General features: G+C 45.0%; 4 protein-coding genes across 7 annotated transcripts; all 4 read right to left on the bottom strand.

Moving 5' to 3' along the window:
- Positions 1-496: 496 nt before the first annotated feature.
- On the bottom strand, positions 497-2,496 carry LOC109769549 (GDSL esterase/lipase At4g10955). Its single transcript, XM_020328280.4, has 2 exons — positions 2,353-2,496; positions 497-1,934 (listed from the first exon to the last, which is right to left on the bottom strand). Exons 1-2 carry the CDS (start codon positions 2,478-2,480, stop codon positions 947-949), a joined length of 1,116 nt encoding a protein of 371 aa, XP_020183869.3. The 5' UTR covers positions 2,481-2,496; the 3' UTR covers positions 497-946.
- A 2,913-nt stretch (positions 2,497-5,409) lies between these two features.
- Positions 5,410-8,340, bottom strand: LOC109769548 (F-box protein At4g22280). Of its 3 annotated transcripts, XM_040393013.3 has the most exons (5): positions 7,886-8,340; positions 7,355-7,801; positions 6,768-6,920; positions 6,494-6,677; positions 5,410-5,731 (listed from the first exon to the last, which is right to left on the bottom strand). In XM_040393013.3, the coding sequence occupies exons 1-4, from the start codon at positions 8,228-8,230 to the stop codon at positions 6,504-6,506; spliced, it is 1,119 nt and encodes a 372-aa protein (XP_040248947.1). In that variant the 5' UTR covers positions 8,231-8,340; the 3' UTR covers positions 5,410-5,731; positions 6,494-6,503. The 3 variants fall into 3 exon arrangements, 2 of the variants coding, with proteins under 2 accessions (XP_040248947.1, XP_020183867.1); XR_002234343.4 differs by having other exon boundaries at positions 6,494-6,591; positions 7,355-8,340; XM_020328278.4 differs by having other exon boundaries at positions 7,355-8,337.
- A 1,154-nt stretch (positions 8,341-9,494) lies between these two features.
- On the bottom strand, positions 9,495-20,564 carry LOC109769534 (uncharacterized). Of its 2 annotated transcripts, none has more exons than XM_020328269.4 (17): positions 20,258-20,564; positions 20,031-20,173; positions 17,938-18,005; positions 17,165-17,323; positions 16,918-17,085; positions 16,034-16,187; positions 15,471-15,550; positions 14,197-14,469; positions 13,944-14,087; positions 12,697-12,831; positions 12,477-12,575; positions 11,399-11,455; positions 11,120-11,324; positions 10,433-10,551; positions 10,282-10,350; positions 10,098-10,196; positions 9,495-10,015 (listed from the first exon to the last, which is right to left on the bottom strand). In XM_020328269.4, the coding sequence occupies exons 2-17, from the start codon at positions 20,152-20,154 to the stop codon at positions 9,776-9,778; spliced, it is 2,193 nt and encodes a 730-aa protein (XP_020183858.1). In that variant the 5' UTR covers positions 20,155-20,173; positions 20,258-20,564; the 3' UTR covers positions 9,495-9,775. The 2 variants fall into 2 exon arrangements, with proteins under 2 accessions (XP_020183858.1, XP_040248946.1); XM_040393012.3 differs by having other exon boundaries at positions 17,170-17,323; positions 20,258-20,537.
- A 2,935-nt stretch (positions 20,565-23,499) lies between these two features.
- On the bottom strand, positions 23,500-26,284 carry LOC109769533 (uncharacterized). Its single transcript, XM_020328268.4, has 5 exons — positions 25,246-26,284; positions 25,043-25,137; positions 24,814-24,925; positions 24,191-24,243; positions 23,500-24,062 (listed from the first exon to the last, which is right to left on the bottom strand). The coding sequence occupies exons 1-5, from the start codon at positions 26,171-26,173 to the stop codon at positions 23,841-23,843; spliced, it is 1,410 nt and encodes a 469-aa protein (XP_020183857.1). The 5' UTR covers positions 26,174-26,284; the 3' UTR covers positions 23,500-23,840.
- Between the last annotated feature and the right edge of the window lie 207 nt (positions 26,285-26,491).

Raw genomic sequence — 26,491 nt, 5'->3', positions numbered from 1 at the left:
GGCAAAGACTGTCTTCATGGATATGGATATGGATTTGATATTGTTCAACCCGATCCAAACCCGACCCATTGCCATCCTTACTCGCCCCAATCGATCCTTGCCGGTCGCTGGTCGATGCCTTTTGCCGAGATGCACGAAGCTAGCCAAGCTAGCGTCCTTGATTAGATCGATCAAGTTCAGATGCATTACTACGTTATGATGAGCAACCAATAGATCCCGGCGATCACGCGTGGTATACGTATACAAGTCGACGGCTGCACACAAGCAACACATGCATACAATGCAATCAAATCTAGCTAAAACAAAGGATGGACGAACCATGGTGGCAACACATCATGACCGTGGGCGGATGAGTGAGCACACAAGGAGTACATAATGGATTGTCGTGGATGCCGCGATGACCGCGAGGGCAACAATGAGCGCAGACGCGAGTAGTCACAGCGAGGGGGTCTATAAATTACGAACCAAAAATTGACAAAATTACCCATCTAATCAACGTACGGCTGAGATTATTTAATACTACTGGGTCTTGGAGGGAGTATGATGCGCCGTAAAAGAGCTCGATCTCAATTACTTGATGTACAAATAGATGTAACTAGATATAGACTCCCGTTAGTTACTAACGCGGTTGCCCGCCTACAAACATGTAATCACCCCCGTCATGAGGGAGCATATATATGGTGCACATTGCTAAATCCTAGTAACACGCTCCTCACCACATCAATACAGACCACACTGGACGTCCCCCTAGAGGTCCAAACCGGTATAAACCCTCGCTCCCTGAGATTGGTCTCGATTGGCTTGCTGCCCTGTCCTGAATGATCTAGTATGATCAGATACTCCACGTACATGCTCTTCCTCGGGTCAGATACGTCCTATTATATCATGAGATACACAAGTAGGAGTAGCTAGGCACACATGTAACGTATGATATAACATAGATATCTCATGCTCCGGGGTAAGTGAATTTCCTGCAGCTGAGCTTTAGCTCGCTGTCCGGCCTCCACCACTGCTTGAGGCCATGTGTGCCGAATGTTGTGTTGGAGTTCTTCCACAGCCTCGCGGACGGCAAGAGGTGCGGCTGCTCCTTGCTGCTGCCGATGAGGGAGGAGAGCATGTCGCGATAGGACAACTTCATGGCTGCCCTGCCGACGCCGGCGATGCGCTCCTCCACCTTCTGCCGCTGCTCGAAGTAGTCGATGAAGCCCTGGCAAATGATGTCCCTCTCGTTCACGTACAGCTCCGGCACCCACGGCGAGAGGCGCTGGAACACTTTCTCCATGCGGGTGCAGTAGGACCTCATGACCGTGGCCCCGAGCGCCGCCTTCACGAGGTAGCTCCCCGTGAACACGTCCTTCTTCGCCACCTCCGAAGCATTGAGGAGGTTCAAGGCCGGCATCGGTGACACGTTGGGCGGGTTGAAGAGGAAGGTCGGCAGGTACGCCTGGTGCTGCTCCGCCATGTCCCGCCCCACCTCCAGCGCCAGCGACGCGCCCAGCGAGTGCCCCGCCAGCCACAGCACGCACCGCTCCGTGCCCTTGCGGATGAGCATGTTGGTCACCGCCTGACGCGCCTTCTGGGTCCGTCTGCAGCATGGCAGATCGCTGAGGAAGACCTTGATGTCGTTGTACAGGTCATGGACCGACTTTGGGTGCCGAGGCATGGTGCCGCGCAGGGCGAAAACATAGTTTGGGGCGGACGGGTGGCGCTGGCACCCCACGGGGGGGCAGTACTCGAATATGGCGCCGAAGATGAACTCGTCCGCGTTCTCAGTGCCGCACTTAAGCAGATCCCGCAGCTCGAAGTGGAAGCTCTGCCACCACAGCGGCGCCAATCCCATGTCATACACCCTGCACTTTGGTCGGTCCTCCTCCATGATGTAAGTAGCTTTCACAAGGCAAGCAGCGATGCAGCGGCGGTGCTCCTCGTTGCTCCTGAAACGAAAATATATCCACCGTTTGTTAAACGACAATTCATTCATTCATGCATGCATGCATGCAAAATATATATGTACTTCTTTTGTAACGACGAATCCAATTATAAAAGATTTTATATTGCCTCCGTATAGAAGTATAAGAGTGTATTAGTCATCTAAACACTGTTATATGTCCTTGCAGAGGGAGTACTTCTCTAATCTTATAATGAAATAATTTCGTTTGACCTAGCTACTTGAATCATGTGTCACTCTAAAAGACCACCCCACAGTCGACTATTTGGAAACCTTGGTTCTCCATGTTACAAAACGGACAAATTTCTCGGAAGATTTCTCCGCACAAAAAAGAAGAGACAAATTTCAGCTCCCAACTTTGCACTTAGTTCATCCATATTGCCACAATATATAACGATACGTACCAGTCAACGGATTGAACTATGTGTTTGGGACCGCTGATGCAGAAGCAGTCACGGCCATGAGGTCCGGCATGTGGTGAGTTAAAGGAGGTACCGCCTGCGTAGTACTGCATTTTGCTCTGCTCTCCCATCGAGAGACAGACGAGCCCTAGGAGGCACATATATATACATACATGCACGCGTGGCAACCTGCAGATTTTAGGATTACCACGCATCTGCAGAAGCGCAACAAAAGCATGCACTAGGAATCCAATCCAATAATAATTCAACCAAGAATCATGACCCATGTAAAAAAGAGAAGAGAATACAAATAAAGAGACTCCACTCCACATATGTATCCGTGGGAATATATGAGGATCGATCACTATCATGCACCTGGAGTCCGATAATTAATCCAAGAATCATGGCCCCTGAGGGAAAAAAAGAGGAGAATACGAATAAAGTGGATGCGCTCCACGTCCATATCCATTAGGACAAGGATTAATGGCAAGGGATTTTTTTAATTTCCGTACTGATACACAGATTTTTCCTACCTGAAAACTGGAATAACAAAATGTGTTATCGGGCTTCCAACGATCAATACAGAACAAAGCAAAAGCTTATAGACAAGATCATAGTAGCTAGCAAGTTGCAAAACTCCGATGCCATTTTCATATGTGGACGTCTGCCGAACACTAAAAGCATTTATTGACTTGACTTTGCTTGACTTGCCTAAAGATCTTTTTGCTTGACTTGATAGACCCAGAAAGTTGTTGGCACAAGACACTATCTATTATATAAATGATATCCAGGTCCCTGTTGAATTCACATTTGCGGAGCCGGGCATGCGGCCCACCCCTGCTTTTCAAAGGTAGAAACTCATTGCAGGGGCAGTTCGTGCTATCACCGGCTCCTGGAATATTACTGCATTTTAATTGAATTTTGTTTCCCGTGAAATTTGTAATTGCTATTTCCTGTTAAAGTTTTTGTTTCCCACCAGTTCCAGCTTTTTTTCCACCAAATCTAGGAGGAACTTATCAGCATTTAATATACATATTAAATAAAACTAAGCATTATTTCAATACAAACCATGAGGGTATTCATCTTCAAAGTGCACATTGCTACATTACACACATTGGACAGATTTGTTTGTACTCATGAATAATACTTCCACTTTTGGTCTCACTACTCACAAAGAGGAAGTTGTCTTCTTCTTCTCTGTCGCTAATTCACGGGAAGGGTCGTCGACCCTATGGTTGACAATTATGAACTAAAGGGATGTTTCTCTTCTAGCTCGCAACTCACTTAAGGGATCGGAGGCAACTGCAATAAACACAAGGAAAAGTAATTGTGAGAGACGGTGCAACCTACACATATACATATACATATGATGAGCTGATTGAATATTGGCTTACTTCTTCGTGGTTCGTTCTGTACCTTCGGGGTTAATATTGAGTTTCAACTATTGTTTCACCAAAATCTAGGAGGAACTTATCAGCATTTAATATACATATTAAATAAAAACTAAGCATTATTTCAATACAAACCATGAGGGTATTCATCTTCAAAATGCACATTGCTACATTACACATATTGGACAGATTTGTTTGTACTCATGAATAATACTCTACTTCCACTTTTGGTCCCACTACTCACGAAGAGGATGTTGTCTTCTTCTGTCGCTAATTCACGGGAAGGGTCAACCCTATGGTTGACAATTATATTATGAACTAAAGGGATGTTTCTCTTCTAGCTCGCGACTCACTTAAGGGATCGGGGGCAACTGCAATAAACACAAGGAAAAGTAATTGTAAAAAAAGATTACTGGATGAAAGTCTCCGTTCAAACTGATGTTGATCTCGCTGTCGGCCTATCCTATCCGTCTCCACTTCGATGACCTCGAGCATGGCGGTGTGCTTCGTGTCTGTTCTGGCGTACGTGGCGGCGTTTGAAGGATTTCTAGGTGGCCTGCAGACCCTAGCACAATCTTACATATGCTTGCCCGACAGGATCTTGTCCTGGCCCGTGTTCTTAGGTTTTTAGGGTTTCCAGAGGGAAATCAACCACCGGTTTTTGCGAAGGCAACCGCAGGAAGATCCGAAGCTTGATGCGCGTTCTAGCACATCGTGTGTTGGCCTGAATTTGCGTCAAGACAATGTAGTATTCACTTAGGTGGGGTGGTGGATAGCTATCCGATTGTAGATCGAACGGCCTGCATCACGTAGTCTGAACTGAATGAACCTGGTGGGGAGTCTGGGCCATTTTCAGACTGAGATGAGGTTGTTTGAACTAGATACTGTTTGAGTGTTTAATTTTTTTTGTTTTTTAGTGTTGTACACAAGTGGTGTTCACAGCTCGTTCTGTAGTCCAATGTTTGTCTCCTTAACGGTCTAAATTTGTCCAATACCCTTTATAAAAAATGGTAGCATGGAAAATCCGGTGCGCGCGCACGGGCCGTGTCTAGCACGCATGTTACGTGTCAAGTGTACACCGCGTCTGCATGGTCAATTGTCGGGCGGTCCACGCGCAAACCTAACCCTACCCACCCGCTGCTCGCCCGCATTACTCCGGCACAGACTGCCGAGCCAGCCATTACACCGGCACGGCCGAAGCGTCCCATCGATCGTCGTAGTTGGGCATGGATCCGCGCGCCGACCTCTCACCTTCACACGCCGCCAAACCGGCATTAATCGAAGCGTCATCTCTCTCTCTCTCTCTCTCTCTCTCTCTCTCTCTCTCTCTCTCTCTCTCTCTCTCTCTCTCTCTCTCTCTCTCTCTCTCGCAATGGCGCCCCCTAACATCACGCTGGAGGAGGCAGAGGAGCTCGCCCACTTTGGCATCCCCGCCGCGACGGACGTGCGACTACCGTCGAGGTGGCGGCTGAGCGTCGACGGAGTGCCGGTGGCGCCGGTGCCCGAGGTCGGCACCCACCTGTTCGCGCGCGCCGTCGGACTCTATCAGGTGCGGCTGCCGGTGGAGGAGCTGCAAGATGGTGCGATCAGACAGGCAAACTCGAAGATTTGAAACACGGACACTGCAACAGGGTAAAGAGAAAGATGCAACAAAAGGTGTTGCCCCTGGTTTTAAACCAAGCTCAGGTCCAACTACTCATCCAAAAGAATGCCCAGCAGCTAAAATCCATTTTCATGAGTTTCACCAAACAATAAACACGCAGGTTTCCAGCACAGTACCAAAGGATAGAAAGCTGGAGACTAAATATGGTGATAACACCTAACAGGACCGTCGTTACAGACATATTCAGAGAGACACATAAGGCTTCAGACCGCCGTCACTAGCGAGCATGTATCGCATCTCAAGTGCTGTCAAGGGTGGAAACTGGAGAGTCCGCCTGGTTCCGCGGTAGACCGAGGCAAGGGACGCGTAGGCTACTGGAAACTGAAACCTATACAAAACATGACGATGCAATAAGTTTGGATTTGAATTCCAAGATCTCAACTGACATAGACGGATAATAGCTTGGCTAGCAGTTTGATATAGAAGAACTATCATGCAACTTGAACAACTGTTTTTTTTTTCTCCATGTGGCATCAACAAAAAAAATTGTTAACACAAAAGTTTAGCATTGTGACAGCAACATATATGATCACTCAGATACATCAGCAGTCAAGAGGGTTTCAGACTTCAGACACTAGTGAGACAGGCATGCAATTTGGCCATCAAACTCTGTTCATGAAAGGGACAACAGGCTAGTAACAACAGTGAAACCAATGAGGCAGTACACTATCACCCCTCAGTTGAAGATTTTCAGAAAATTTAATGTGCCAACTAGAACGAGAGCAAAGATAAAACTCAATTTCAAGACGAAAACGACTACTATTTCAATCAGTAATTAAACAGTAAAAGAACACAGGATCAAACCCAAATGATTTTTGCATGGATGGAACAGATTTACAGACACAATGGCAACGTGCGGTAACTATTGTATTATCAATTTATCACCAGTAATAACAAAGTAATTAATTTCGGTGAAACCTAACAGTCGTTCTGAACTACACCAGCACACAATCCAATAATGGACACTGAATATAAATAGATTTCAAAAGGGTCTCATAAACTCTAAGTGTTATTTAATTCCAACAGAGACGATAAAGCAAGTAGGAATATCACAGAAAAAAAGCATGAAGAAATGACAAAGGTTACTTACGTATGAGTAATCATTGCTCCGTGATGCTAATTTGATCACGAAGTATGCCACATTGACTCAAGAACTTCAGAATTTTGTGAACTCTCTCATCGACCTTTCTACATTCAATGTTGACAACCTTAAGGTGCGAGCATACAAATGATTGTTCTACCTTTTCTTCTGCTTCAGTTGCTCTAACCAATTTCTATGATACAAAATATTTAGTAAGATAAACAGAATATACATAATAGTTCCTTTAACAATACAATAATGTCTTCATATATATAGGATATACCTTAGTGCTATCAAGCTTTAGAGTGAGCACCTCAAGAACTGGAGAGTGTTGGAGAATGCACAGTGGGTCAATAGTCGTAAACCACTCACTGAGTGATAGAGTCTTTAGTTTGTCAAATATGGGGCAGCATTCTAAATCCCATCTATAGATAAGCTGGACAAATAGCAAGCAAACAAAATGGAACTTTGAGACTCTAGAAGAAATAATTTCCAGTACAAGGAACATTGGGTAGATACTTTAATTTCAAACTACCAAATAGCAAAGGAACAAAAAGGAACAGTGAGACTCAAGAAGGCAAAACAATTTAAGTAAAACAATTCAAGTCAGTAGGAAGTTTAGGTAGATACTTTAATTTCAGATATAAGGAAAGACAGAACTACACCTCAAGCCCTGGAAATACATTTTATCCAATCAAGCTACTATGTTATTAAAATCATTGATTTAAAACCCATTGATGGAGATAAAAGTAGCAATCTGTGGCAATGAGAACAAGTATATGCAGGTCTAACAGTGGACAGAGGTGTTACAGAGAATCCATGTGTGGCACATAACAACAAGAGTAAAAAAGGAAGTGAGTGTTAATGTACCAGTTCAGTGTAAGTATCGCCTATTAACTCCAAATTCACAGCATTGGACAAACCATGGAGAAGCACACCCTGATCAACGGGATAAGCATGACAGCTGCAGTCATCATACTCACAGTCCTGCCGGTTACCACGACAAGAATGATAGAAATTATTGTGAAGGCAAACATAAGCTGTTTCTAGAGATGGCATGTATTCAGGAGAAGGGGTCAAGCCATTATGATCATCAAGTTGCAGTGAGATAAGGCCCGGGACAAATATCCGAATGTGGAACTCCTCAGGGAAGAAACAAAATCTGGTAAAGCAGAGACGCTTTAGTGATTTGGAAGATATCCTGCGTGCATCAATGTTGCAATGTTGCATCTTTAGATCCTCTAGTACCGAACAGCGCGAGAAATTCAGAGTGGAGCGTTTTAATTCAAACCGCTCAAGGTGTAGGATCTTCAAGTGCTGAGAGATGAGAGGCACATCAAGTATTAGTGGCTCAAACTCAAAGTCTTCGTCAACAGCAACAGTGAGTAGGAGCTCCTTAACTTGGCACTTTAGAGCGTACTCGATCAACAGCATGGTGTTTGTGTATGTGCGCTCCTCCTCGTCATCGAGACAGCCAACAATCTTGCACTTGTCGAGAGGTGAGTTCCCGCGGAGGTGGATGAAGAGCTTCGCCAGCTGTTTGAAACGTTCGGAGCTCGGAAAACTCGACTGGTCAAAGATGAGGAGCAGGCTGGTGGCGCGCCTCCAATGGTCACGCCACCGGGTGTCGAGTACGCAGGTCTGCAGGGCATCAGCAACAGGCAGAAAGGATAAGACGTGCCGGAGGAGGTCGTCGGTGAGGTCGCCGAAGTGACCCTTGCTGCTCGCCGCTGTCTTCTTGTGCATTCGGTCGAACAGGTGGCGCGCCCTGCTGGAGCGGAAGAAAAAGAATCAGCAGAACGGGAGAAAAAAGGGGAATGTAGCATCCCAAATCGGGGAACCCAATAGGCAGCATCACCTGAGAACTTGACTCTGGAATCCAGGAGCAGGCGCTTACTGATCTCCGGCGCAAGTCAGCGCCGACCGTCGTCGTCTCCCATTATCACATTGATGTCACAAATTCGACAGTAAATAGTACATAACATAAGTTGGGCTTTAGATTTGACCCATTATCACATTGATGTCAAATTTGTCATTTTTGTATCTTGAGCAATGTTCCGAATTTTTTTTTGACAAGATACATCGATGTTGTGTGATTGTCCTAACTTTTTTTCAGAATTTTTCGAACATTTTTAAAATGTTTTTCGGCATCGGTGCACCGGGAGCACCCAAGGGGTGGGAGTACCTGATATCCCCCCCCCCCCCCTCCCCACCACCACCACCACCACCATGCAAAGGTATCCTGGTTGGAGAGTGGAGTATTAATTACTGCCTCCGTTCCTAAATATAAGTCTTTTTAGACATTTCAAATGGACTACAACATACGGATGTACGTAACATATTTTAAAGTGTAGATTCACTTATTTTGCTCCGTATGTAGTCACTTGTTGAAATTTCTAGAAAGACTTATATTTGGGAACGAAGGGAGTATATATGCATGTAGAGGTCTATAGAACATGGATATATTGCATTTGTGTTATCATGTCATGTATGGTTTATCATCATAAGAGAATATTTGCAATTCATTATTCACATGCCTATGCTTATATGTATGCATCGTGGATGTTTGGAGGGTGCTACTATTGAACTTATGCTCATAACATCCCTCGTAAGAACAAGATATAATAACTTCATTCTACATGCACTTTTATTCTGTGCCATTTATTATGCCAAACAAAATAGTTTCACCCACAAGAAATGCTCATAACTTATAGGAACTAGGAAATATAGTGATATGGACAACCTTGCTAGACTTGTTGGGGACATTTCAACATGATCTCGCAAATTCAACAAGCCGATGCAGTTTAGATTTTATAGATAAATGAATTTGCGGAAACCGACCATTGCATTGCTATGCATAATTTAAAGAATATGTTTACTTCACTTCATCTATATCATCTTCGTGATGCATTGATGCACTGCTCAATATATCTTTTTTGTACCAAAATATCCCAAACAACATAAGAGAAGCTGCTTCCCTCCACCCTCTTAGATAACATAACAATTCCACTAAACTCAATCTGCCAATAACTTCTCGCTGGAATTATAGAACATTTGTACAGTGTGTTTTGCAGAATAAATGATATCAAAAATTGCTTGACAGAATAAAGCCAGGGGCGTGAGCCTTTCCTGGCATTTTCTATATTCTTCCTGTTGTCTACAAAATTGTCACGTTCGTGCAGCCTAAAGAGAGATTTGCCCGAACCAAATGAACAATCAAGAATGACAGACCCGAGCTGTGCCATCACTAAAACAGAGTTGGAAAATCTTTCACCCTGTCTTGAGAAGAACCTATGATCTCTTTACAACTGCGACCGCAAAGTGGGGGTGGTGCGTAAACTCAAACGAAACCCTCAGTTTCGGATCGCTAGCACCGACGTGGTTGATGATGTTTAGGGCTATCCTATTGTGCTCGGCAACCTGTTCAATCTGGCGGAGCTCTGCAAGCTTTTCTGGTTCGCTCGCAAAACTACCTTTCAAGGAGGGAATTATCTTCTGGATTTCCTTGAAAAAGTTGTATTTCATTACGTCCTGTAAAAAACATTTCACGGTTAGGTTCAAATAAGCAGAGGAAAAAACTAGTGAATGGGGGTTTTCAAGGCTGAGTACTGACTGCCATGTGTGCCTGGGCAGCCGCTTCCTTGAAACTGTAGTAGGTAATGCACTCGGGTATTTGTGCTTTCTGGAGAAGATCAAAATGCTGCATGAATCTCTGCGGAGAGTGGTTCAAGATTCGTCAGACTCGTCTAAAGCCATGTCTATAAGGATATCAGAATTCACAAAACTATCTGAACCACCTCTTGTTCAGTATTGAAGATACTTGGTGACTGGAATGACTTGCTTTCCTTTCTCAGGGCAGCCAGCAACTGCATTAGCAAACAGATAAATGTTGTTTAGTTGCAACAGGGAACGGTGCCGGGGAGGGAGGGGCATTAGTGCCATATGTACCATTGAAAGTCCTTCTGATAATAGAACATAGCACTGAAGCAATAAACATGAAGAAGGAAATGGTGTGTCTCGTACAGAGTCCTTTGAATGATCCTTCTTCTTTTTCCCTTTTCTTCGCGCTGAACCGATAACAATAAGGACAAATTAGAAACCAATCTACTAAGAGAATATTGATGAAGATGGTATGGTGTTTTATAGAAACTTAGTAGGAAACAACATCAAATGAATTTTCTCCATAGTGGTGTTACCACTTACCAGTAACAATATATGAATATTATAACCAAATATACCCCCAAAACAGGAAGTTTTGATTTGACGTAATTACATATTTCATTCTGTCTAATTTCCTTTTCAGCTTCTGGATGGCAATGTGTGCTTATTTATTTAAACTGTCTCCCGTTTGAATTCTGCAATTTATTTTCCTGTAGTCTTCTTGTTCTCTTAATTCTATTGTTTTCCAAATGGATTCTAAGAGGCAGATACATGAAGCAGTAAGATGCACAACATGCAACTCAAACCATCAAGGTGCTGACATATCTGAATATCTGATAGACATCCGCCAATGCTACATGGTCATTTTTATAATATCGACAACCCTGCTAAACTGGAAATCTACAAGCACATCATCTAACTGTAATTTAATGACAATAATCTAACAAAAAATTCTGAACAGGCATGATAACTTACAGTTTTCGTTGCTAGCAAGGATTCGTAACTGCATCTTCTCTATCAGCTTTATAAACACCACATGCATATACCAGTACACCATACAGTATTCACTTGGAGAATAGAGGTCAAGCTCAAAACCCAATATGAGAAACCGAGAAGCAATCCAGTACGTATGTTCTTGAGACCAAACAAGTAGTTGCTTTGATACTCTCATGCACATGTTCTGCACCACCAACAAAACAATATCAAAATATATAACAACTGATTACCACAGCAAGCACTTAAAATCAGAGATACCTCATCGGCCAAGACATTTCTAGTTTCACCAAACTCTCTTTTCAATGCAAGCTCCAACTGCAATATGTATAGGTACAAAACACTGTAAGTGTAAGATCTAGAGATGACCCATGGTCAAACTTCCACAATCTTAGAATGCTCCGTCTCAAACTATTATAGAAGTGCAATCATCAGAAGCCCTTGACAGTTGGCTGAATAATAGTAGAAGTAAAACAGAGCACATTTGACACTATCAAAATTACTGATTTCCCATTTGTGATTGATCCCTTTCTTTCACCTTGTCATAAAATGATGGTCCTAGCAGGGAATTTCCTCTATCATTACTCAAGAATCAAGTTACCAACAGTGACAGACTAACATGTAAGTGCTCCGTACCACGATGAAGTGAATACTCAACCCAGTAAGAAAAGATCAATTCAGAATTTGAGTTTTTTTTCCTCTGCATGATTATGAAAGATATAGGGTCAGTTTGGATCGTGTCCAGTGTACCACGCCTGGCCTGGAGCTTGCCTGAAGTGTGCCTGGGTGGTGTTTTGGTTGCTGCCCTGGAGAAATGAGTGCTAGCCTGGCCCCTTGATGTGACAGCTTACTTAGCCTGGTATATAACTCAGGCATGCTACTTAGCCTGGACCAGGCGCTCAAAAAGGGACGCCTGGCTGCCTGCCTGGTACTAATCAGATGCGTTTCCCTGAGACTTGCTGTCCTTTTAGGTATATTATAATACTAGTAATTGTTTAATACTTTCCCAGGCCAGGCCAAAAACAAAACAGCCCTAGTCCAGGCTCGCCTCACCAGGCAGGAAGCACCGAACGTACCAGGCACCTTATTTTTCCAGGCAGGTACCCCAGGCCACTAACCAAACACACCCATAATGTCATTCGTAGCTTACATGGCAATAACCAATTTTAGAGACAGAACTGCAGGTTAGCATGAAACTGCATTCACTATTTCACTAGCTAAGTGTGTTTGATCCAAGTTAAGTTTCACTAGCTAAGCGTGTTTGATCCAGGGTCATGTTAGAAAACAAAGCAAGAAGACAGCAAAAGGGAGCAAGTAGAAAATTGTATGCGTAACAAACCTGTATGGAAATGGTACTCCAATCCTGCAAGCTCTTCCCAAGCTTGCGCCGTTGCCATGCAGTGTTTGTACAGAGAATTTTGAGCAAGTTGGTAACCAACTACAAGGTCATTAATGCACTTAATCAATGATATGCACGGAACTCCAGATATATATTTTATGACTGCATGAGTAATATATATGACGTAAAGGTTGAAAAAGGAATAATCCTTGTGGCTGACCTGACCTAGCTGCACTACAAACTCATTCGACTGGAATTCCTTATCTCCTATAATATCCGGTAATGACAGAGCCCTTGAAATTACATCACAAAACAAGTCTCGCCCATAAAGCTTGCCATCTTGAACCAATAAAGTCTGTTTCAATGGATTTTTGCATCATTGTTAATGTAAGTGGGAAACAACAAACTATAACATAAGTAACTCACTGAATACATATTTGCCAGGATGAGACTTAGGATTGGGAAACAAATCATATTTCTACAAGAGAGGGCCTAATGGAACAGAAAATGAGCCAGCTAACAGCAATTCAATGTTACAACATAAATGAATCCTTTACTGGACTAAGAAAACCTCAAAGCTATGTTCTCTACCTCTTAACACAATCACTGCAGCTATTTATTCACTGTGTGATTTCCATTTTTTGCTGCAGGGTGCGACTATAGTGGATATGGCTGTCATCATCACCCCAGCCACAAATTACCAGCTGCCAGCAACCGTTTTAGCTGATTTAGAGGTAGGGGTCTACGGCCATGCTAATTCTACATTTATCTATGATTTCTCAACTCCTTTCAGTAGTCTCAGAACTCCTGACACTCTTTGCACTCCCAGCCTAAAAGTCCTAGTGGCATAGAATCTGCCCTTCGAAAGGCAGAGGATGTTGCTGGTTCCATGTTGGCCAAAGGATTATGTATATACCACCGAAGGATCAATTTATAAAGAAAAATAGTAATGAAACAGCAGTCTCCTAAAAGTCAGTTATGGATATAGGAACGAAACAAAGAAGGATGGATATTTGCAGAAATAAGCTAACCACATTGTTAACAATAAGGAAAAGTAGTTCGATTCTGATATCCAGACTTCAACTATCGGAAATGTTTAGACTCGTGACACTCATAAAGTTGAAGTTCACAAACCATACCAAATATGAAACAAAATCCAAGAGTAGCACTTACTGCATAACTACAATGTATGACATACTCCACAACCACAGAAAGCAATGGTTCATAACCAAATTTGTACAACAATCAGTTAAAGAACAGTTCATACACATATACAAATACAATTGAAAAACAGATGTCATACGTAAATGATAGAATCTACAAAACCTTTCTATATCTAACATAGCAGACAGATATTAGTCATTTTTTGCAATCCGGGGGAAATAAAACACTAATGTTAGATGAGTCAAAACATCTACAGCATAACAGTGATAAAGATGGCCCTTGAAGCATGTCAGTGTGACCCACCTGAAGAAATGCTCTAGGAACCAAATCAGGTACAGATTTTTGGAACTGTGCAATGAAGTGAAGAACATTCTCAAGCACGGGATCAAGCGACAGAGCACAAATGATATCTAGATCATGCAGAAGCTTCTCAAAGTACCTAATTGCCTGTAACAGTGAAGTTGACGCAATGCTTATCAAGTTGAGAAGGAGTATACAGAAACTATGCAGTAGTATGGAAGTTTAAGCATAATTTATGGCACCGATCTGAACTTACATCACTCCAGGCAAGTATTTGAACAGCACGCGGTGGTGCTGGACTCAGAAGTCTGCTATTCAGGCTGACATCAAAGCCAATAGGGCGGCAACCTGATGCAGTGGTGCAGCTTTCGTCACCTTTTTGCGATGTAATGTCAGACTGAGACTTAAGGAACTCTTGGGACTTCAGCATCGAACTAAGCTCAGCCAAGCATGATGTAACATGCTTGCGAGCCAAATCCAATCCTCTTCCTTGAGGTTTCCTCATGCACGTAACCACATGGTGAAAATGCTACATAACAACAAAAATGTGAAGACAGTCAGAAATCAACTAAAAACCTCTTATGTATCATCTTCTTGCATGAGGTTTGCTCATGCACATGATGACATGGTAAAGTGCTACACGGCCATACAGACGTGTGATGACATTTAGAAATTGATGAAAACCCCTCTTAAGCATCATTAAGATGATCACCCAGGACTAAACTTGGCATTCATTTATGCAAACAGCTATGGTGGTCCTTATTTGCACATTTCCATATACTGAAAAATCAGGTGCTCCTAGGCGCATGCTTAACATGCACCTAGGCGCTGGGCTGGAGGCAAAACGCCTAGCGCCTAATTGTGCTTAAGCATGCGTTTTGGTCAGAAACGGTCAAGGCGGAGGCAAACCGCTCGCTCAGCGCGTAGCGCTTAAAAAACACTTGTTTCCCTATGATATACTCCCTCCGTCCCAAAATAAGTGTCTTGAGCTTAGTACAAATTTGTACTAGAGCTAGTACAAAATTAAGACACTTATTTTGGGACGGAGGGAGTATACAACATAACATTTAGTTTTAGCGACAATATCATAATCGCAATCAAAAAAGGCTTTGTTGTTGTTGTTGATCATAATCACAATCAATGCATATAGTGGGTAGTGCTGTAATGCCGAAACAAACTCTATGTCCCTCCCCTCTCTCACTGACAATTTAAAGAGAAAAGTGAGAATTGCCACTCAATTCAATGAGATTTCAGTCTCACTCAATTGTCTCAATGACAGTTGTTCAGAATCCATCGAGTGGTAAATCGAGGTGCCAATGAATGCACTGACAAATTCTTAAAAACTTCCCAATTTAGATAGCACCAGTTTATAACTTGACTTCCCATTGCTTAATTTGAAACCACCACGTTATCACAATAACAGAGCATAAGCTTAGATAACCAACATGATACACACATCAAGTATCAGCTTTGACGAAATTAGACTGAACAACTGAAGTGAAGAATTGGAAAGGAAACATGGGTTAAGACCTTACGAAAACGTAATCTGCACAACAAGGCTCTGCAGTAACCCTCTTCCAGCTCAGGATTATCCTGCAGTGATTCAAACTCTGCAGTAATAAACTTTTTAGTTAATAACACAAAGCCTACAGCGTATGTTCAAATCAAATAAGCAATTCAATAACTTCGCTTTTATTTCAAATGTCCAGCGTCCAAATTCTTTTATAATTTGGTGTCGTAATCTAAAGACTAAGTGGTATATATTTTAAGATGATGCACCAACTTACTTAGAAACTTCATATACAAAACAACTTGACGCAAACTAATCAGCAGTCCACAAATTTCCAAGCCGAAGGAAAGCTAGTTGTATTTTTTTTTAAAGCAGGAACATATATTTAGTTGTATGTTTTGTAAAAGGCTGCAATTTCTCTAGGTATCGGCAAACTTATGTATCAGCTCAACATTACTACTGAAGCTAGGACTTCGGACCATGACATAAGCAAATTGATAAAACAAGGAACAAGGTTTTACACAACGCAAAATAATGAACATTTAATTGAATCAAAGGATATCTGCAACGGCAATACAAGTACCTTCTAGTGTTTTTTTCTTGGATAATGCTTGGGATTTACATGCACGCAATTGACGAGATATTGTCTCTTCAACCGAGTTCAGAACTGACAAGCACTTATCATCACCTTCACCATTCAAAGGCAGTCCAAAAGACATCGTAAAGAGGTCTTCTTCCTACAAAAGCATGCGATGAAGATCATATCTTATGTAATAAGTGTAAGTATGGGACTTGGATTAAAAACTAGATAGAATTGACTCGTATTAACAAGACCAACCTGTATTCAAATTCGATTTTCATGCCATCCTGTAAGTTATTTGAACAGAACTCAACCGACAAAAAACCCTAGGTTGGGCATGGCACAGGAAAGCCAAAATCGGAACAGGACACCGAACCAAACAAGCCAAATTTCCAGTTAATTCAAGGTGTTTTTTTGGCAGTTAATGGAAAAAAATTCAGGTTTGCCGAATTTTGTTGTTTGGGTTGTCAGAAACCAAATTCACTGAAACAACTGAACTACCAGATTTACATCCTAAGGAAGGTGCCTGTATTCAGTCCTAATGAAGTTCACCAAGATAATAAATATTTTTGAATCACCTTTTTAGGTATAGTAGATGAAAGAGCAGAGCACATACGCATTTCACTGGAAACATTGATTACACAGACAAAAAGATGAAACGTGACGTATTACATATTCCGCTCATAAAGAGGTAGTCTGACATGGGGCGTGATGTTTTTGTTGCACACGAATCTCCGCATTTCAACAATAACAATATGTGCCTACTCGTCGTATATGAAATTAAATACGAGCATAAACCAACATGCACGGCTTCCTTATGTCAAGACTCAGAGTACACATAAATGAAATCAGGGGGGATGACGATAGAAAATTTCCAGCAAAAGTACCTCATGAGTTCGGGCGGTCGAAACGACAGAAATGACAGAATTACAAGTAGCACGCAAAATCCTGCAGAAGCTATTTAGGACAGCATGCGATGAAATTCTCTCCATTTTCATAAGGTAGATACATGTGAAGACGGTTTGTGCTAGCGTGTGACCCTTGTGCCAGGTTGCCTGAAAAATAAAGAAGTCCGATAAAGTAGTTTAGCCAAATTGAAACACCTGCTTTTTAGACATGGTTGCACTGAAGTACCTCACATGAGAAAAGATGGTCGATGACATCAAGAGTTCGTTGAATGTCAAGTGTTCTGTCCAAACTAAGTGGAACTGGGGCAATGCCATCTTCTATGGCTTCATCGATGGAATAATATCCACTTCTCTCGATTCCGGAATCCATTTTAGGGTCCATTATCTGTATCAAGACGGAATGGACGCAGAGAACCCAATTAAGCAATGGATCTAAATATTAAATTGATATCCCACAAATTAAATGGTAAATGAGCCACTCGACAGGCCTATAATACCAAAGTATCCTGAAATAATATAATCAGAATTCTGATATTTGCCTTTGTCACTATGAACTTGAAAGTTTGTACAGAGTCATGATCAGTTAGTGAGGCTCAGCACTCAAGAGTAATTCCAAGCCTAAGGTGTACATCCAGAATTCAGATCAAAGCAACGCAAGTGCAAGTTTCATGCAACAAACTCGCATATCCAGAATTCAGTATCAAAGCAACTCAAGTTCAAGCTTAATAGGGAAAAGTTTAAAAGCATCTAACGGTGACTTAAAAATACCATGTCTACTCCCTTCATAAAGAAATATAAGAGCGTATAGATCACTACTCTAGTGATCTAAACGCTCTTATATTTCTTTACAGAGAGAGTACATGTCAACTAATTAGTAACCACTGGTTGCGTAAAATAATTTAGTAACACAAAAACATCATTTGACACTCTGAAGTACGCAACAGAAAAAATGAGAGTTGAAACACAGCAAAAGAGCAGAGGATATAATGAGGTCCTTACTTCCAATGCAGACATTGCGGCAAACAAACTGAAGTTCTCCCCATGTACAAGTTCCCCATCTTGGAGATCTACAAGCATGAAGAAATTAGAAGGAGAACAGTTGGTAGATATAAATTAACTACCAGATATCAGCATCGACTCGATTTTCAGGCATCTGCTCAAATATGACAGTCCTAGATACATTCACATCAAAAATTGTTTTGGAGTTATTTTGGAGAGACACATACCAGTGACGGTGTCGTCACGCACAGGGCTAATCGAACCCAAGAGTCCACAAATCCACAACGCTAGCCATAGTAAGTTATGGTATTTGGTTTCGATAATCCAGTTGGGAAGCTATATATTATATCTTAATCTATCTTTTAGGTCCATATTATTGGAATTCTCTCTTATCAGGAGTTCAGGACACCGGTCTATAAAGAGGGACACCATTCATTACGAGCTCAAGCAAAAAATTAACAGATAACTGCCCCCCGCACTGGCACACTATGCGCAAGTCAACTCAAAATAGGCACAATAACACAGATCTAAGATAGATGCAAGCAAACAACGCGACTCCTAAGCCCTAAACTTAAGCCCAAGCCTATAATCCTAAATCCTAACATGAGTGAAATCCTCTATTCTCAATGAGGTTACTCACTTCATGTCTGTCCAGAATAAATGTTCTCTAAAAAATGACTAATGTCCTGTCTATTCTCAATAAGGATTGCATCAACAGAGTAAATTTTCAGTTTGTCCAGTCAGCACTAGTAATATAATATTATCCTGACAACAAATTTCCCTGACCAACAATTCATATCATGTTGTTGAGAACAGACTTTGAACTCCTTCCCACCAATATAAATAAAAGGAGTGATCAATAGGTATGATTCACAAAAGTATTCATGTGTATCCTTCTAGGTAATCCTGGCTTGTGGACGATAGCTCCCTCCACCCCTCTAGCTCAACCCCAGGTAAGCCAAACCAGGGGCAGATCCAAGGGAATAGATGAAAGCTCGGACACCACAAGCTTTGCCCCTTTCGAAATTCAGTGCATCCCTCACTGCACCGAGCTACAGTTGACTTCCACAATGGGGCACCAATGAATAAGAACTAGTATGAACAGGCAACCAGCAAGGCTTTTTATTCTAAAAATCCCCATTACAATGCACAAGCAATCTTGTGAAACCACTAAATGAGAACATGAGTAATGATATATATCTGTTTTCAGCTTTCAACAAAAGGAAGACATGAAAATGTGATGTCATCATGTGCCATTCTGCTTGCATACCAAAGCAGAAGTCAAAATTTCGAAATATTAGTATCATGATCATGTGACGTCACAAAGTAGACACCCCAAACATGTTATCCATATGGCTATACCTCTCAAGTAGGGCAACATTTTGTCACACAATAAAATTCTTAAGGCACTGCATGCAGCAACCTGAGGGCTAGTTGGGATAGGCATGGATTACACTCAATCGCTTCAGATGAACAGGGCTTTCAGTTCAATTTTCCTGCCCATCGAAAGGTTGATCCGAATCCATCCAAACAAGCACCAAATTGGTTCAGAGAAACAAATAGGTGCATACTTGGCACAAACCACAATTTACACATCGCCTAGGAAATTAAAGAAAGCAACACAGTGTCGGCATCTCTCTTATGTTCTGACCATACACCTGATACAAACCCGCTACAATACATGAAACTGCATGCTTGCGGCAATGCACTCATGACAGATCATGCCGCATAAACTCACGCAAACAGAACCGGCTCCTAGGCCCTTAATAATTGATCCTATCAGGAGCAGAGGAGCCAATTGTTACTCTGCTTTTAATGCGAGCTCATTCCATTGTAAAAAAAAACAGCAACAATAGGATTACAGGTCCAGTCAGTCCGTGCGTCCTGCAGAGCAATGCAACCACGCCTCTCGCATTGCTGGAAACAAACTGTGAACTCAGTCAAGCAGGCATCCACACACACACAGCACGAGATCGATCGAGCCACGGTCCGTAGACCTGCTAACACTCCCCGCTCCTCAAAATAGCTTGGCAGTACTAGTCTTCAACGTCTTAGCAAATACAGCGGGGAGGCGGACTACGGCTGTGGCTTACCAGCGCAGGCGGCGGCGATGAGCGGGGAGACGTCGGCCCAGACGCCCTGGTCGCCGGAGGGGGGTATGGAGGGCGGCGGCCCTGGCGCGGGGCCCGCGGGCGAGGAGGAGGAGCTCGCCTCCATCGGATCTGGCCGGATGCGACTGCCCACGGCAACAATGGAAGTGAGCACACCGGAACCGGAGCGAAACCCGACGGCGGCCCGGGCAGAGCTAGGGCTCCCTTACCAGCAGAAGATGGAGGGACCAAACCGCGGCGTGCGTCCGGGAGGGATCTTCGCTCCGCCTCGGCCCAGGCCAGCCGAAGGCTGAGGAGGGCGCCGGCCGAGGTCGAGGTGGAGCCGCCGCCGCCGCGCCTGGGTGGGGGTGGGGTGGGGATGAGGGAGGGGGGCTTGTGGAGGCGGCTTTGGCGGCGCGGGGCGGAGGGGTTTCGGCGGCGAGGCTTTTGCGTGCCGTGGAATCTGTGGGCGCAGTTGTTACGGATTTCGTCACTCTCCCACCCAGTGAATGAATCTCCTTGACCTTTTTCATGAGTACTCTTTATTTTTCCAACTCCACAAAGATTTATTTACTCTGCAGTGAATTATTATTTTTTTGCAGAAAGATTGGGAGCTTTACTGATTAATGAATAGGTTTACAATCCAAAGCCAAAAGAATTTGCACATCTTGTAACCACGAGTCGGTTTGATGCTATGAACACGCTAGTTTAGCTAGGAAATCTGCAACCCTATTCTGACTTGTATCCAATTTCATAATAGAAAGCTCCCTCTCGTTGGCAAGCAAGTCTTTCAGGTCCTGTACCAGATGGCCCACGCACGTTCTATTCGGCCGTGTTTTCTTCAGCAACTTAATAATATTAGAAAAGTCCGTCTATAGAATAAACGGACATGCGGTATAAGTACGTGTGATCATCACCCCTTCCTTTGCAGTGAATTTGATGTATTTAGTCATGCAAACATTTAATTGTTTATTTATTACCAGCCATGTTGGCAAATTTTAACATATTTTATTTTTCCAAATTATATTCCAGGAGCCATCTCTCATTCGTTGGGGACTTCTAAACTAGTTGTCCCACAACCTCTAGTTTAGAAACCCTAGTGGATAGGAAGAAGGGTTATTTTCTAAGCCGCGGAGAGGGTGACTTATTTTTTAAGTCATCAAAAGAGTGGAATATTAGAGGTGGTTAGCGTCTGCCTACTACGCACTAGCAGACATGGCAGTAGATCCGATAAAAACTGGAGACCCTATATCTATTAGGGGTTTTATTTTACTATCGAGAATGGTTATTAGGGTCTCCCTATGACATGATAGCAACTACGAGAACATAATCAACAGAGAAGACCAGCAAGACTATCAGGTTTGGCAAGGGTATGAATTTCAACATTCTTTTTCAGTTGGGGTTCATCGAAGCACGAGCAAGAAGGTTAAATAGAAGGCTTAGTCCAACATCAGCGGGTCCGATCACGACGATCCAAAGGCGCGGTGGCCAATCTAGGGCTGGGGTCATGGGCCCCTCACAAACATTTTACAAATTTTCTTTGTACTAGTGCAATGTTTCATGTTTGTCCATCATAATAATTTTGGTATGGTGTAGTAAAAAAATAACCATTGGAATGTTGCCCATGGTATTCTCAATAACAAGAAAATGTTGTCCATGGTTACACTCACAATGCCAAATCCTAAATCTGCAAGTGCAAAGGCGATAAAATCAAATCCTAGATCCTCCACTGCAAAGGCGGCGACATTTCCTACGAAAACAGGGTTGAATCGGGGAGGGGAAGATCCGAGTACGAAGTGTGGGTGTTTTTTTTCGACAAAGGGTGAATTTTATTGGCTCAAAAGAAGCATCAAGAGGATACAATATAATGAGCATACACCCGGCCTCTGCATAACTAGGATGCACACAGCCAACCCAACACAAACGCTAAAACACACCAATGACTAGCAAAGTCATAAGACCAAAAGCTATGAATAGGTGTGAAAAGGAAAGAAGAAGAAAAAAGCCCCAAAGCGATCAGATCAGCGAACGACAAACTAGAACTGCGACCATATCCGCACCAACCATTGACACCACATTGACGACGAGGATCTTCAACAACAACGCCTTCAAGAAGGAAGCGACACTCAAGCGTCGCCGTCGCCGGATCCAACCAAAAAGGCTAGAATCAAAGTTTTCACCCTGAAGAAACAGTCCGAACGTATCCGAGCAATGCCTCCAACAAGGTCACGATGTAAAAAAAACATCGCCATTGCCAGGGATGACCACTCGGGTCTGACCTAGGCTTTCGCCCCGGAGCTCGAGACCGGGTGCTCGCAGCACCACCATCAAAGTCACACATGTGTTGTCGCCGCCGCTTTTCCACAATCCAAGCAGCTGCAATTTAACCGCCGCCACTCCAACAACATTCCTTTGCGTCAAGTCATTGTCCATAATTTGTACCTCACCACCGAAAGTCATTCACCGGATCAAGAGATAAAAACTCCCGAATTCACTTTGATGACCCCCGATGTCGTGGATCCATAGAAAATCGTTGCAGAACGATCTACAGTCACCACCATCTGGCCAATCAAATCTAGACCACCACCACCAACAGAGGATCACAACGGCGGCCTGCATCGCACATGCCATAAGGCCAGCTCATCGCCGCAACCTTGCAGTGGCCGGAGCAGTGACAACAAACACTACGGGGCGCCCAAGGGATCCTCCCCGCGCCACACCCGAACAAGATCTTTGGGGGATAACAATCAACGGCCACCACCATCCGGTCGATCGGATCTGGATCACCACCGCCAACCGAAGATCAGGCGTCGTCGGCCGGCACTGCACACGCAGAAGGCCAGCAGATCGCCGCAGCCCCACGTGCCGAGCGCAAGGACCACCTCATGGCGCCCGCCGTCATCCCGGTGACAGGCCGATGACCGGCCTCAAGCACCGCACGGCACCGCCACCAGCATGGGCTAAATCTGGCCAGGTCAGCAACTGGAGCCCGACTAGGCCTTCAGGCACTCGAAGGCCACTACCGTTCCAGCCCTTCGCCCCTGACAAAGATGGGATCGGGGGAGGGGTAGGGGAAGGGTGTGCAGGGCCGCGACGAAGACGACGACCGAGGATGCCGCCATTCGCCGAACGGGGCGCAGCCGCCGAGGAAGGCCCCCATAGCAGATCTCGTGGAGCGGAGGGGTTGGGGAGGGGAGTGGCGCTCAGCACCAGGACGGAAACGAGTCCGCCCCGCCGCCACCATCCCGGGGCCAGGCGCGGCTTTGCCGGCCAGCCCTCCGGCAGCGGCGATGCGGGAGCGGGCCTCCCGGCGGCGCGGCAGCGGGTTCCCCCGTGCCGCCCAGGAGGACGACGAAGTGTGGGTGTTAGCTATGCGAAACCAGTCGACATAAATTTTAAAGCAAATTACAGCATTTCCTCTGCCTCCGTTGGTCAATTTGGATTGCAGACATGGCAACGCAAACCAACAAGGTACCAAACCCCCGTATATGATTAAATGAAGAAACAAGTAATCATCATCCCGTTTGTTCCTCAATCCATTGGCCTGATAACAGGGCAGGGGAGAGCTGAGACCTAGGATCAACAAACATTCTGTTGCTACAGAACAAGAAAAACATGCAGCTATGTCAAGCGACTGGTTATTACAGAAGAAGTGGATCAAAAAATTACAACACTGCAAAGACCTGGCCGAGCAGAGATATCTTGAGCATCGGTGCCTGTCGACCCGATGGATTCTACCGCCAACGGAGTTCTCAAGGCCAAAGAGAAGGCGAAGAGTGTGGAAAATCATCATCTGTCCCGGGCAGCGGAGCTCTACGCCTTCATCTTTCTCTTCCTCTTGCTCTTGCTCTTCTTCGACTGCGCCTTCGTCGGCTGGGTCTTCTTGTAGTCGGGCGCCTTGTACTCCGGCGTGTCGCGGAGCCCCAGCTTCGACAGGACGAGGCAGTACGAATCCCAGTCGGTCCTGCGCAGGTACTTGAGGTACTTCTTCCTCCTCTGGACCATGTCCTGGAGCCCCTTTCGAGAGTGCTTATCCTGCATCACAGCAGAGTCGACGGGGTCACTTGATCAAACTGAAGTTTGTGCAATTCCGGAGGTGGTGCGAAGGTAAAACAGCAATACAACATCGGTACGCATAAGGATATATTCAACATTGTGCATACCTTTTTGTGTAGAACGGATGACAAGTGCTTGATTTTTAGTGTCAGTTGGGCTACTGAAAAAACAAACGCGCAGCATATCAGTGGTGCAAACAGAGCCAGAATGGCATAAAATGCTCTACAGAAAACATCAGAACTGCTTACGAGCTTAGCTCTAGACAAGTGAAGAAACATAGGAGTAGCAGGCATAATGATCTGTTAGTAAGCAAGACTTCCTAGCCAGACATCTTTTCAGACTAATCAATTACTAGCTACAGAAGAATATGAAGAAAAAAAAACATGTTACTGTCAAAAAATGAAACATTGAAGTTAACTGAGCCGTAGCTCCATTGTATTGGCTCACAGAGATACTAGGTGTTCAAATGCAAATACTGAATACTCTATACTGCAATCTCTAGCACAGGCTATATCAGCTCCTCAATCAAATTTTGTCTTTGGGTCAATCCTAACCGTCACATCAAAATCATGCAAGCCTTCATTGCCAAACACAATGGTGACTCAAAATTTAAAAATCGCTATTTATCAATATTACACTAGTCATGGAAAAGTCACAGGGCATTGAAACACTACATTTGCAAGTCAGTGTATTCTACTAGTATTATGCAAGTAAGGGATAAGATATTTACTTTGAACTCGTGCGGAACCACAGTCATTCTCGGACATCTTGAACTCATCCCTCACCTTCTGAAGCTCCAATTTCATCTTCTCTTCCCCTGACATGTGGTCAGGATGGAAATACTGAAGACAGCAGGCACCGATAATCATCAGTCAATAGCACTCTCAGAGCAGATACAAACAGGGGAGAAGTCCTCCCACCAGCAGAAAATAGATGAAAAAGCAAAAGGCCAATCTCACCCTCTCTAGCAACTCCTCCTGCGGCGGAAGATTGCTCAGCATGTACTCCGGCAGCGGCTTTCCACCGATGTTTGCAAATAGTGACATATGCTGGACTGCTCCCGATCAAGCACAATACAGCACAAGCTTGTCAGTTCCATCGCACCATGAAGGCAAAAGAGGTGAATGAAGAAAGAAAAACAAGCAATGCTGGGCGGGATTACCACTTGTAACATGCTTCTTCTGCCCTTTCTGATCTTTATGGAGGCTCGTTAAGGTCTGCCGGAGCAAACCAAACTCGCCGCCATACCGCGGGTCAGCCTGGCCCCTCTCCTGCTCCGCGATCTTGGCGATCCGCCCCTGCAGCTCCTGGAGAGAGAACCACTCCTTCCCGTCCTTCCCTGCGTCCGCCGGCCGGAGCTCCCTGAGCATCTGCCCAAGCTGTTCGGGAGTGTATTCTTTCGCGAGAAAAACGCCGGCGTCCTCGTCTTCCTTCCCCTCCCCAGGCTGCGGCTTCCCGGCCCTCTGCCGCATCTCCCTCCCGAAGATGTTGTCCGGGGTGTTGTTCAGGAACCGCAAAGGCGGCTGCCGCTGCCTCTCCTGCTGCGGGTCGATCTTGCGGATGCTCTCGCGGATGGACTCGAAGCTCAAGCTGAACGGCTTGCCGCCGCCGGCGTTGGGGGCTCCTCCTCCCTGGGGGCGACCCGCCGGGGCGGCGGCGCTGTTCTTGAGCAAGTCCTGGAACGACGGGCTGGCGCCTCCGCCGCCACCGCCGCCGACGCCGGGGCCGGATAAGCGGGGCGAGCCGGCGCGGAAGGACTCGAGGCTGCGCTTGATGTCGTCGAGGCCGACGGAGGGGGCCGCGGGCGGCGCGCCGGGGCGGAGCGGGTTGGCCGGGATCCGGCGCGGCGGGGGCGGCGCCGGGGACGACTTGAGGCGCTCGCGGATGTCGAGGAAGATCGAGGACGCCGCCGGCCTCTGGGGGCCCTCGCCGTGGTTCGGGGGCGGGTGGGGGTCGTCGGAGGGCGGCGGCGGCGGGGGAGGGAAGGGAGGGTTGTTGTTGGAGGAGGAGGAGGAGGAGAAGGAGGAGGAGGAGGGGCGGGGCACGTGGAGGAGGGGCTTCCTGCTCGGGTTGATCAGCCGGAGCGCCATGGCGGCGGCGGCGGCGGCGGCGGCGGGAGGTGCGGCTTCACTCCTTCCTCCGCCTCCTCCTCCTCGGTGGACGTGGAATAGGGTTTTGTGGGAGGGGAATGAATCAGTGGAGTGGTCGAGCGATCGGGCATTTGCGGCCTGCTACGAGCACACGTGCGGTGGGCTGACATCGGCCCAATACGGCCGCAGATAGAGTTCCTGTGTCTGCGGGCCTAACAAACCCACCGTGTCGGGCGGCCCAGCAGCAAACCCCTATTCAAGGCTCTGGAGGAATATGTATGCTAGCATGGTAAGGCCTTGTATAATGGGAGGTGCTTA

This window comes from Aegilops tauschii, chromosome 6, assembly GCF_002575655.3.
Source record: "Aegilops tauschii subsp. strangulata cultivar AL8/78 chromosome 6, Aet v6.0, whole genome shotgun sequence".
NCBI lineage: Eukaryota > Viridiplantae > Streptophyta > Magnoliopsida > Poales > Poaceae > Aegilops > Aegilops tauschii.
This window is presented reverse-complemented; position numbering and strand designations above follow the sequence as displayed.

Excerpts from the sequence above, each read along its gene's own strand:
- LOC109769549 (XM_020328280.4), bottom strand. The coding sequence starts at position 2,480 with ATGGGAGAGCAGAGCAAAATGCAGTACTACGCAGGCGGTACCTCCTTT. Across the intron at positions 1,935-2,352 it reads ATAGTTCAATCCGTTGACTG|GAGCAACGAGGAGCACCGCC; the intron begins GTACGTATCGTT and ends TTTTCGTTTCAG.
- LOC109769548 (XM_020328278.4), bottom strand. The coding sequence starts at position 8,230 with ATGCACAAGAAGACAGCGGCGAGCAGCAAGGGTCACTTCGGCGACCTC. Across the intron at positions 6,921-7,354 it reads GCGATACTTACACTGAACTG|CTTATCTATAGATGGGATTT; the intron begins GTACATTAACAC and ends CTATTTGTCCAG. Across the intron at positions 6,678-6,767 it reads TAAAGCTTGATAGCACTAAG|AAATTGGTTAGAGCAACTGA; the intron begins GTATATCCTATA and ends TTTGTATCATAG.
- LOC109769534 (XM_020328269.4), bottom strand. The coding sequence starts at position 20,154 with ATGGAGGCGAGCTCCTCCTCCTCGCCCGCGGGCCCCGCGCCAGGGCCG. Across the intron at positions 15,551-16,033 it reads CAAGAAAAAAACACTAGAAG|AGTTTGAATCACTGCAGGAT; the intron begins GTACTTGTATTG and ends TTATTACTGCAG. Across the intron at positions 12,832-13,943 it reads TTCCTAGAGCATTTCTTCAG|ACTTTATTGGTTCAAGATGG; the intron begins GTGGGTCACACT and ends CCATTGAAACAG.
- LOC109769533 (XM_020328268.4), bottom strand. The coding sequence starts at position 26,173 with ATGGCGCTCCGGCTGATCAACCCGAGCAGGAAGCCCCTCCTCCACGTG. Across the intron at positions 24,926-25,042 it reads AGGAGGAGTTGCTAGAGAGG|TATTTCCATCCTGACCACAT; the intron begins GTGAGATTGGCC and ends TGCTGTCTTCAG. Across the intron at positions 24,063-24,190 it reads CATCCGTTCTACACAAAAAG|GATAAGCACTCTCGAAAGGG; the intron begins GTATGCACAATG and ends GCTGTGATGCAG.